Source organism: Vanacampus margaritifer, chromosome 13, assembly GCF_051991255.1.
Source record: "Vanacampus margaritifer isolate UIUO_Vmar chromosome 13, RoL_Vmar_1.0, whole genome shotgun sequence".
Taxonomy (NCBI): Eukaryota; Metazoa; Chordata; class Actinopteri; order Syngnathiformes; family Syngnathidae; genus Vanacampus; species Vanacampus margaritifer.
The window spans coordinates 6,647,307-6,659,687 of NC_135444.1; the positions used below are offsets into that span (position 1 = coordinate 6,647,307).

General features: G+C 41.0%; 1 protein-coding gene across 1 annotated transcript; it reads right to left on the reverse strand.

Annotated features, from left to right (window-relative positions):
* Positions 1-8,090: 8,090 nt before the first annotated feature.
* Positions 8,091-11,361, reverse strand: c13h1orf53 (chromosome 13 C1orf53 homolog). The gene is made up of 3 exons (XM_077585167.1): positions 10,897-11,361; positions 9,622-9,723; positions 8,091-8,362 (listed from the first exon to the last, which is right to left on the reverse strand). Exons 1-3 carry the CDS (start codon positions 11,173-11,175, stop codon positions 8,291-8,293), a joined length of 453 nt encoding a protein of 150 aa, XP_077441293.1. The 5' UTR covers positions 11,176-11,361; the 3' UTR covers positions 8,091-8,290.
* Between the last annotated feature and the right edge of the window lie 1,020 nt (positions 11,362-12,381).

Below are 12,381 nucleotides of genomic sequence, written 5' to 3' on the forward strand. Positions count from 1 at the left end.
AACTTAACACACAAATATTTTTTTCTATATACGGAGCCCTTGGGTGTCTATGGTCAATGCTTTGAATAATCGTTTCAGGCAGCTCATATCTTGCCTTTCATTAAAACCTTTCCTTCTTTCCCTCTGTTCTTCCACTTTCTCTTTTCTGTCTCTTCCTGGCCCCCCCCTCCCCCTGGCCAACCCTCCTTCGATCTCCTCCCTGCTTTGCTCTGCTGGAGCTCAAATCACAACCCCAGTCCCTGGCAGATGGAGGATAGGAGAGAGAAGCTCTTAACTAGCTAGTCTGAGCCTCTGGTCTCTGCACACCAACTGCTGCCTGCACCCCCCCAGGTCCCCCTCCTCACCACACCCAGAAAAGCTCCAACAGCTCGCCGCCACCTCCACACACTTCCTTGCATGTCCCCCCGGGGATAGGTTATCCTCCAGGGGGCTGGTGCACGTATTAGTTCGTATCTGGCCACACTAGAAAGGACAAGGTAACATGATTGATGGGTGTTCTTTATTGCCACATAACAAAGCAAAGCTTTTGAGGGTAGACACAGTAGTTAAGGTGATGTTTGGATGTGGTGTTATGTTGTCAAACTGGCTGCGTCCTTCTGCTTTAAGTGTCCGTTGTAAAATAAAGAGTCTTTTTCAGAGGCTGGTAACACTTTTGATGGGAGAAATGCAAACAAAATATCACACTTTGCTGTCCCCCAAGGTGGATATTCAATTCACGCTGACTTCTGCAACTGCAACATTGATTAATCCCTCCCCTCGCACAAAAAAATGGTAATCTACAATAAAATGATGATAAACATTCAATATATTTTTTCCATGACAAATGGGGGGTGGGGGGGGGGGTAAGTACTACAGAAAAAACCCCAAATCCAAAGTATGAAAAAATTAATAATAATAACAGTAAATATGCAACTCAACGGTTGCCAAACTTAAAATTTGTGAAGGTCGACTGTAGTTTTAAATTGTAATATCACCATTCCCCAATAGATGGCAGTCATGTCTTGGTTGCACTTAGTCTTATTCCGCCCTCCACCACAATGAGTACGTTTACATGTAGGCAATAATACTTTTAAAACCTGAATATTGTCAATATTCGTGTTTCGAAAGGCCATGTAAATGGGCAAACACCCGTATACGCTCTTATTTCGGTTTTTAACACAAATATTTGGTCATAAAAACATAGATCGGGATGCCTAAATTGAATGGGGTTATTGGTTTGCCTTGTACGCATGATCCATTATTCTTCTATTCGCAAGAAATCTTGGGCTTTGTAGTACAGGAACGATTTATTCGCGGAACAGTCCCGCTCGGTAAAAAAAGCCTCACTCGAATACAAAGATTTTTTTCGTGGCGTTTCAACGTTATTTTCCGTCTTTACGGTGTGTGTCTATACAAACATATAGAAGTGAATATAAGCTTGTGCTTCTGGTGCACAAGCTACCGGAAAATACTCAAGCAGAGGTAAACAAACATGATGACGCAGCAAAGATGCACACTTTTGGAGCAAGGAGGAAATTGACTACTTTATTTAGCGTGGTGGGTGACATAAATATAATGTCTTTTATTGAACTTAGAAAGTTAAAAGTGGAAAATGTGAAAAAATGACGTCCGTGCGTCGTGGTTTTGAACGCTTTCGAACGGGCATTCCAATTGCGCACAATGACTATGTATACGGGAGTATTTTTTTCCGACAAAGCATGTAAACAGGTGATCCGTGTTTCAGAAACTGGAATTTTGACCTTAATCCGAATATTGACTGCATGTCAACGTAGACAATGTGAGTGACATAATAATTTGTAGCGGATTTTGAATGATTTGTACGGTGGCCCTCAAGTGCAAAACGCAAAAACCTGAACATGACAGAAAAAAAACAACCTGAATAAAGAAAAACAAAAAGGTAATTGCAAACACAAATCAAAACACACATATATGCCACGGAGGAGGCGGGACTTGCGACTTTCTGTTTTCACACATCAGCTTTGTTTCCGACATGTGGGCCGCGTCCCAGTTTTTGCTCCCCTGTTGCGCGTTCCCATCGACGGGTGCGAGTATGTAGTGTGTCTGTCTCAGATGTCCGAAACATTTCAGAGAGTTGAGCCGCCCATCGCCGCGAACGTGCGGTTGGGGGGCGCAGGGGTGGGAGTGTTGGAACACGGCCATCAGTGGCAGGAAAAGAAACCCGTGTGTGAAACCCGGAAATCAAAATTCCGTGGCATCTACCCCATAAATGAAGCAAAAAACGGAAAGGTAATTGCAAACACAAATAAAAAAAACACACAAAGAACCCCAAAATGGTCATCGCAAACAAATTAATACCTTTTTGTTTCATTTTTTTGGTTTTTTGATTTGCGTTTGCGATTACTTTATCGATGTTTTGTTTCGTGTTTAGGTTTGTTTGTGATGACCTTTTTGTTTTTATGATTTGCTGTAGTGTTTTGTTTTTTTGTTTTTTAAAAATTCAGATTGTGTTTTTTAATATGCAGTTATTTGGTTTTGCATTTTGCACTTCAATGCCACCGTTAAAATTTTGAGTGAGCTGATTTTTGTGAAATGTACAAAATGAGTTCTTGCACTTCACGTTGGTTTCTTATTCAGCAGTTTTGTGCCTGCTTGAATGTTAATTTTTATGCGAGAGCCTTTTGCACTGGAAAAAACATTCATTATGTAGTTATTTTGTTGTTTTCCCTTAAATACTTTGTTGTTGGGTTAGAATAGTGGATCTTTTAAACATACACTGAAAAAGTATTATCAAAAATGACATATTAAGAGTATATATTTTACCCATATCTAAAATTGTATTTTTGGCATACATTTGGTTAAGAAGTGTGTGGTCCTATGTGGACACCCGAGTAGCACTGGCCCACTCCAGAATTAAAATTGCTCGCCCCTGCACAAACACTTTTCAGTGCACAATTGTACATGAACCTGGTAGATAATCAGGGCCATCCTGAAGCAAGTTTATTGCTTTGCTGAAGGACACCTCACAAGTGCTCCGGACAAAAAGTAAAATCTCTCCGTCAACTAATCACACTTTCTACCCCGCGTGTGTGCAAATAGGCTGTCCTTGATGGGCGCCAAACCTACGACCTCTTGGTCCCCCAGTCCTTGCAGACCGAGCTTGTGTCTGCCCACGCATGTGGTAAGGCGGAAATAAACCTGCCAAAAGCAGTACCTCATGGAGGTGCCAGTGAGTGCCCCGGACTCTCCTTTTATCTGGGCTCATCTGGCGGCTACGGCTTGGCCTGGCATCAGCGTGTGCACCAGTTGCGTTCCAGGGGAGAAACTGCCCCTCTGTGCTATTTGCAGCCCTGTCTGTCCGAAGGAATCTGGCACCCTGACTGTCACACGGCGGCCATGTGTGTGTTTTTATCACTAATTCTACCACAGGGATCTGGTTGTCCATATGACCAGTGTGCATAATGCTACCCTGAGGCGAGCTGACATTGTGTGTGTAGACCAGACGTTGATGGAAGGGCTGCTCAAATGCTGCTTGAATATCAAGACACTTCCACATGTGCACGTACTCCAACAAACGAGGCAGGGCCTGGCCAATTGCTGGGACTGATGTTCCTTTCAGCAATCATAACTCATGACTTTTTTTTTTTTTTTTGCCCCCCCTGCCAAGCATGTCAGTCTGTGACCAGTCTGACCAACAATGATGGAGATGCTGTAAGTGACTGCGGTCGAAGCCGTTGGCCGCAGGGCTGCCGTGCCTATTTGAGATGGAGAGAGGGGCGCGGGGACAGCTGAGGCAGGAGGGAGCTGCTCGGCCTGTCAACTGGTTGTGACTGGAGCACGTCTGGTCACAGTTACAAACTGGACAGCTCTCTTTTTCTCTGCGGCTAGTGACATGGTCCTGCAGAAAGGCACACGGTTAGTCGCTGCCACACTGCTCTCGTGCAGCATATGCTTCGGCTGAAGGTCAGAGATGTTCAGTCCAAAACGCCTGAAAGAAACACCTCGTGTCTGGCTGGCTGCTATAATTTAGGGACCAAACAAAGGAATACTGCTAAAATGCATATTGTACTTGAAATTAAATTCAATATATTCTAATGATAATTTTCTGGCAAGCATATTAAATGATTATTGTGTGATTCACACATACGCATGTTATTTTTAATGCATCTTTTTCTTAGTCCACAGTTTTTCGTTCTTCAACTACTTCTACATTTTTCGACCGATTCAGACCATTTCAATTTCAACGTATTCCAAAATTTCACACTTCCTGGGCTATTATTTTTCTCATTCCAATCATTCACAGTTTTCAACATTTTTCACCCCAAAAATCCACCCACTAACCTCGCAAGACAGATTAATAATTGTGATTCACTTGAGTAAGTTCTTCACATAATCAATCTGGGACTTCACTCCGCAGATCCGTTCGGCAAAGGAGGGACTTGCTGTACAATACTTTGAGCTGATTGGATGATGCGGCATCTTGCACGTTTGTTTTGACCAATCAACGCAACAGATGAAAACGTCTCATCTTAGGAAGGGTCACAACATCTTTACCAGATAAAAATGCACGAAGCGCCTGTTCAAATTCAACAAGGCAATGGTGAGTAATTCTGCAAGAACAGAATTAATTGCCGCGTCCATTCGTCTGTTAGGTTAGTTTGTTCCCCCCCGCTGACATCAGCGCTTATTGGTTTCGTCTCGCCCAAAACAACGCCTGATTGGTCCGACCTAAAAAAGGTCGGCTGCAAACATATCAGTGGGAGCGGTACAAGGTGTATTCTCCGGAGTTTGTGAACTCACAAATACCGCGAGAATTTTCAACATTACCCCAATTCCCGCATAGCAAAAATTCTATTAGGGCTGCACCATATATCGAAAAAATACTGATATCTCGATATTGGCCCATGCAAAGTTGCATATGGATTTTTAAGCTTTTATCTGAATTTGACCAGTCAGCCACTAACTAACCGCCATCCAATAGTTGAACATTACCGAGAGGTAATTACAATTAATTAACTAAGAATATATTTAGTTTGCTTATTTTGCTGGATGAAACAAATGTAATTATTTTATTAGATAATAAAAATGTCATTTCTTTTGGTACATGTTAAATATCGCAATAATATAGATATCACTATATTCAGCAAATATATCGCATGATTTTCCAATATTGTGCAGCCCTAAATGATACATTTTTCAACAACAAAATTTCCCACTCATTTCGAGGGTATGCAATGGAGTTAGGGCTTGTTGCACCATTTAAAACACAGGTGTCAAAGACCAGTCCTCAAGGGACTGAGTCCTGCATGTTTTAGACGTTTCCCTCATCCAACACAGCTGATTAAAATGATCAGCTCATCAGCAAGCTCTGCAGGAGCCTAATAATGATCCTGACCATTGAATCAGGTGTGTTGGAGTAGGGAAACCTCAAAAACATGCAGCACTGCGGTCCTCGAGGATTGGACTTTGACACCTGTGCTTAAAGGGATAACTTGACTCATTTAGCCATTTTCATTAGTAAGAAGTGAATATTTTGTCTATCATTTGATAACATTATTTTTCATGAACAAATAATACCTTTTAAAACACATTTCACCACTTGCTGTCAATTGAAAATGACATCACGTGTGCTCAGGGCTCAGGTACTGACCAATCATGGTTAAGTTTGCAGAAATCACGTGACAAACAAAAAACAAAAAACAGGTGAGCCATGATTGGTCGTACCTGAGCTTTGGGCACCTGTGATGTGACTTTCATTTGACAATAAGAGGCAAAATGTGTTTTTAAAGAGTTTAATTGTACATGTATAATAATGTACAATGATTAAGCTATCAAAGTAATTTCAGACGCAAAAAAAAAAATATATATTTTTTTCTGACAATGGCTAAATGAGCCAAGTATAGCTTTAATTAATGTAATAATTTCCTGAAAATGTAATGATGCCTGAAAACGTAGTAAAATTTGCACTAAACTTGATCAAAAGTGTAATAAATCCCAATAATTTCACCAATAATATAGTAACAAATCCTGACGGATATTGTAACATTTTTACCAATAATGTAATACCTTATTATAATGTTGGGGATTCATAAAATTTTCAGGTGGATCTTCCCCCCCAAAATTGAAAATGTACAACTTGATAATTAATATATGTTTATTTTCAATTCAAAGTTCTACATTTTGTGGTTTGAGAATCTAAGAATGTTACATATGATTCCACATTTTTATATATGTTTTATTCAGCATTCACACGCAATTTCTACAGAAATGGCTTCATCCAGCTTGAAGGTGTTATTGCCAATTAGAATGACACACCAGAAAGCAGGCCTTGGTAAAATAATTCCTCGACTTTCTACAGATTCCTGTGTTGGTCCCTGAGAAATGAAAGAAATGAATGAATGTCTTGTCAAAAGAAGAAAATTGGTTCCTTTAATAAAACAGAGTGGGAAGAAAATGCAGATGCATTTGGTATTCAGTAAAAACAGGAACATATTGCATTTTGGTGCATCGGGATAATCCCATAGCAATACAAAATCTACAGCTACATCCTGGTTGCTTCTAAATGCTGCACATTTATAAAAAGTTTCATGAAGCTCCTACATTTTGCCAAGATTGTTGGGGATGAAAACATGATGTCAGATGTAATCATTTCCCCTCTGTGGAATGCTCTTCCATTGTCGACGTCAACAATGAATGGAGGTTTATGGAAAGATCATCAGTATGAAAAAGATGACTTCAACCAGACTGAGTGGCTTTACTGTGTTGTTTGTGTCACTAAAACAGGATGATGAACAACAACCTTCCAAAGTGTGCCATCAGTGGCCTGCGAAGATGTGGAGGGATGAGGCAGACACCGAAGTTGGCCTATTTCATGGTCTGGGCTGCTGAGTGGCAATGCATCTACTTGAAAGCGACAGAAAAGTCCCCAGGCGAAAGGCGCGGAGGGGCGGCAGGCAAGCGGACCCAGGTAACCTACTTGATGGGTGTGACACCTTCACCATCCCGCTGTAGAACGTTGCCGCCGCACGCTCCGCTGCCTCAGTTTACAATAACACAATATAAATTCACTTCTCATCCCGCATGACGACACGTCCCCAAGAACCTGTCCTCCTCAGCACTGTTGGGATCATAAATCTCCTTGTAGCTGCTCACAGGCCTGTGTAGCCATCACCAAGCGCTTGCCTTTAGGACCCACCTGCCGAGGAGGATAGTGGCCGCGCCAGTTGTCGGCGCAGACAGAATTCGGCGGCAGACACATCCTCTCACACGCCTCTGTTTGCCCAATCAGGCAGAGCCGGGCGAGCGTGTGTGACATGCTCGGAGCCTGAAGGCATTGGCGCTGTCTTCCCACATGCACTAACGAGTCAAACCTCACATCTTCCCTCAACGTATCTGCAAGTGGTGCCAAGCCAGCTCTCGGCCTTACCTCGCACCGCTCTAACTGTGGGCTGCAAAGAGCAGTGTTTAGCGCACCCGTTATTCTATATTAGCCCATTAGGAGCCACAGGGTGTTCTGCTCTTATAAGCCTATATGCATGCTCTTGAACACGAGTTGATCTATTGCAGTAGTGGGAAAAGAGGGCCCCGGAGTTCATTAGGCTGCAGCTCAGGAGAGCAGCCGCAGGGAAGTGCGCTTTAGCCAAATGTTGCCAGGAGGCTGCGAGTCCGATGGGGCCGCTGTTGATGTCCGCGGCGTGTTTGCTAACAGCCTGATTCCATCAAGTGGTGTAAAAGCAGCGCAGCCAAGTGAGAGGGCTGACCCTTGGCCCTTGCCTATTTTTAACAACGCAGTATTTCAGTCAAAGGTAGTGGGTTTAGTCGAGCAGATGTGGAGTGCAAACGATGCTAATATTCATGCACTCGTACATTTGGGAGAAAAGAAATTATACCAGATGCAAAGCAAAAGAGCACAAGATGTTATCTGACATCCGACTGTTATCTTCTTTTATATGCCCTTTATCTTGAGGGCAAACATCTAAAATGCACTTTCAGTTTCCATCCCTATACTCCCACAACCCTTGTTAATACATCAGAGAAGAGAAACACCACCAGAAATTAAGAACTCATCAAAAGGAATGAGTAATGAAACTCACTGCATTCCAATGGACATTCAAGAAAGGCTTCACAACAAAGATACTTTGAAATTGTATTTTCCACAAGATTCTACCAAATCATATCAAAAATGAGAATAATGAACAATAGCTGTGATGTATAGGAGGTATTGCACAGTCACTCCTCAAATTTCATCATTCAGTATGCTGCTAAAAATGGTTCAAAACAAAACATGGCACCAGATTCTTAGCACTATCTTGTATACCTTGACACATTTGGTCTACACATAAAATAGAGAGTTAAACATTTTCTTCATTGCAGGGTCCTCCACATTGACTTGGCCGTATGGACACTGCAGGAGAGAATGAAATTATTAAATGGTGCTAAACAGCCGTATGTGCAGAGCAATTTCAGTCATACAGCTGGCATGGCATTAACCTGTGCAAAAATGAATCACTGAAAAAAGAACACGGGAAAAAAAAGAAAAAAAACAAGATGACAAAAGTACAAGAAGAAACAGAGGCACTGGCAAGTGATAATAGATAATTGCATATTGTCGCACGCATTCCATTTCAGAAGGTGCTGGTGATGCAGAAAAAGTAGCAAACGTATTCACCAACCTCTAAAAGAAAGTAAAAGAAGAAATGGAGGAATTGGAAAAAGAAGAAATACAAAACGAGTTTGTCAGGGCAACTGATGTGTGACATGTCGTCGTTTCCTGCCGTCTCTCACGGCAGCAAATGAAGGAATGGTCTCCCCAGCTAGCTTGCAAATTTAGCATGCAGATTTACTAATTAAAGCACCAAAAGTTGCAATAACCAATCAGGATTCCAGCTTTGGACACAATGCAGCACATGACTATAGTTAAGGTAAGCCATTTTAAATTAAAAAGAAAAACGTCCATAGTTACAGGCGGAAGTTTCAAATCCAACCGGAACTCGTTTGCTGCCATTAACACGATAAGTAATCTTATTACGATAAGTGATAAGATTGAGTTCAAGTCTGCAAAAGTACTTGCACCCGATTATAAGTAGCAGGTTCAGCCAAACAATGGAGAAAAAAAAGTGTGACTTGTACTGCAAAAAATACACTATTCTTATATGTATAGTACCGGTACATATATTTTTTGGGGCGGAACTCAGAGAAAAGAGAACAATAGCTTACTGTATATAAATTGAACTGGTCTGATCAGGTGAATAACAAAAATAAACAACATGCAAACGTTAAACGATATAATGTACATCTGTTTGTATTAGGACAATAAAGGCTATCTATCTATCTATCCATCCATCCATCCCTCCTTATGAACAAGGAACGAAGTAGCCTGTTATTCCTAAGAGCTAACGAATAGATGGATGCTAATGTCTTTCTGCTTTCTGCGTATACTGTACAGTATATGGGCAATACAATACAAAACAACAAACCCAGTAGTGATTTTGGACTTTTATTAAGTACTGTATTTTTGTAAAAAGATATTAAAATGTAATTATGTTCAGTTGTTATTCAAACTCATGGAATAAACAAACCGATTGCGACAGAACAGAAAAGAATTAAAGCGCAGTAGCAAAGAACATACGCACCAACATTAGAAAAGCACACAAAGGAGCTTACATGTCTGCAAGCACTGCCACAGCACTTCCCTCGTTGAAGGTGAGCATACTCTGTGAGCACCTTGTACCCACTGGAAGGGTCAACATACATCTGCTTCTTTGCCTGAACATAATGAACAGGTTTTTTTTTAATTAGTCCAAGACACAACATGTACACTTACATATGTCCCATGCAAACAAAAGGCATACATATAACTGAAATTAACATATACATATATATAAACAGATTGTTTTGGGTTAAAGACGGGAGGCTGCCGGGTGACCTTATGGCATTGAAAGAGATGTAAAACACAGTATCTTGTATGATACTACAAATTAATTGGCGTGTGACATGTTATTCAATATTCATTAGTCAAAAATATGCTATGACAAATACACACACATTCATTTCATCTACTTAAGTTAAGCAGGGAATTTAATAAATTATATATATTCTGACACATCCTCTTACGTTATGCTCCAGCTGTTCATGGATGCAATCACCTTCTGTAAGTGAAAAACACCAAACTCCTCTGCCATCCCTCAGGAAGTTTTTGAAAATGTCACCTCTCAGTCTGTTTCAAACTGAGAGCCCACTAGTTGGTGAGCTTTGACAGGCCACAAAGACAAAAAAGCCCCAGGCCTTTTGGTGACACAGCCTGTCATTTCACATGGCATTGCACGACCACATAGTGAAGCTGGCATAGCTGGGCCCCCCTCTGCATTGTGCTTTTTCCCACCCAGGCCCTCACACTCTCCTCAGGTCTTGGCCAACTTGCCTCAACTTCACGGCACAGTCAGGAGCACAATATTTACAACAGAGAGGCCTGGAGGCATGCAGATGCACCTATACACGGCCGTCACCACTGCACGCCTCGCTGGCTCTGCTTGATGGAGGAGTAGAGACGATCTGGAGAAGATGAAGGGTCTGACAAAAAAAATTACCACCACCATAAAGCTTGTGCTTAAATGCTGGATGTAAATATTTGACTGGAGCCCAGGAAATTACTTTGAAAAATATGCATGCATACTTTGTGCAACAGCCTTTCCCAATTAAATCTAAGTTTCTTACAGGCCAGTTTAGGCTGCCAACACAATCACTCCTGACAACTTATTTTTTTGACAATGCTTTGTACTTGTATATTTAACTGTCAACTGATGTGATAATCACAGACGTTTCATCAGGCAATATGAAGGTTTTTAAATTATATTTGATAATGTTAATCAAATGTACTAATACCTTAAAGGCATGTGCAAAAGACGTATATGAACACCTATCAGACACAAAATATGCTACCTGACACGCTGCTGTGTGGAATTTATGAATGAGCAGCTCCTCCTCTGTTAGCTGTCTTCTTGCCTGTTGCGGCTCGGTTCTGCCTTCCGAAGCGTTTTGAAGTCCGTCCCCGCCGCAGATTTCTTGGATTGGTGTGCCGGTGGTTCGCAGTCGCCTCGAGCCGTCCACGTGCAGTTTATAGCTTGACATTATTGTTCCAAGTTGTTCTTTAAACTGGACGTGAAGGAGAGTCGAACTAGTGCTGAGCAACGCTCTAGTTTTATAACGTTGGCAATACATTGCCAGCCTTTAATGAGATGTTATATCCACCTAACATGCCTTTAAAATTATTATCATAATTTTTTTTTTAATGACTGACCTAAATGTCAATTCGCGTCTTTTCGACTTTTCTTTTTGCCTGCCTTCTGATGAGCTTGAGTGCACAACTTCCTGTTTGGAAGCCGCGTCATAAGCACGTGACCAAATGACCATTCATCCACAGCGCCCCCACAGTTGACTGAAGAAACAACATTGTACATTGCCGCTTCATTAGTACAGACACCGGGAGTGCCATTTATGTTGTAAAAATAAAAAATAAATAAAAAAAATTATGGACACTTTCAGAGTGGTAGTGTAATGATTCACAGTAAACGACATCAAAGTAAAGATAATTATTATATATAATATATTGAGTGCACTCAGCATGATGTACAAATTCTACATTTCTGTAAACCATCCATCCATTTATCCATCTATTTATCCATCCATTTATCCATCCATCAAATCCATCCATCCACTTTCCATAGCGCTTGTCCTGATTATAGACAAACAACCCTCATACTCACATTCACAGTTCACACTTACTCACAATTTAGAGCAGTGATTCTCAACCGGTGGACCCAAAAGTTGGTTGGCGGAAAGCTAGTAAAAAATTACATGTCGTCTTCTTTTGATTTTTATGCTGAAGTAAAGAAGCATAACAAGTTCCCACATCCCATATTAGGTAAGCAAGGTAGCTATAAAAGCATAGCTGCCTCGTGTTTTAGCCACTTGTTTACACCATAAACAAACACAGTGTTGCTCAGTCTCTGGTGAGTTGATCTTAGACAATATGACAATACATGAAAATAATTTGAAACAGTTTGAAATAAATGTTCTCAGTGGCCATCTTTAAACAGAGCATTTATTTTATTGCTCCTAATTTCTATACAAGTGGGTTGCAACTAATTTGCAACAACAGGAAAATGCCAGTCCCAGGGTGACAACATTTGAGAACCACTTCAGTAAACTGAACATGCATGCTTTTGTAATGCATGAAAAACATGCATGCATGACAGAACATGCAAACTTCACACAGACATGCTGGGGCTGAAAATAGACTCCTAAACCTCAGGCAACAACAATGTGGAGTTAGAAATAATATTACATCAGGTATACCACAATTGTTAACTAAACAAATAGATGGAGCTTTCCCTTTACATTTCATTGCATGTAGGTTGAAGTATG

Bases quoted from the DNA above. Each gene is read 5' to 3' on its own strand.
- c13h1orf53 (XM_077585167.1), bottom strand. From the start codon at position 11,175: ATGTATTGCCAACGTTATAAAACTAGAGCGTTGCTCAGCACTAGTTCG. The intron at 9,724-10,896 runs GTAGCATATTTT...CATTATGTTCAG, and splicing joins TCCACACAGCAGCGTGTCAG to GCAAAGAAGCAGATGTATGT. The intron at 8,363-9,621 runs GTAAGCTCCTTT...TCTCTCCTGCAG, and splicing joins GTGGCAGTGCTTGCAGACAT to TGTCCATACGGCCAAGTCAA.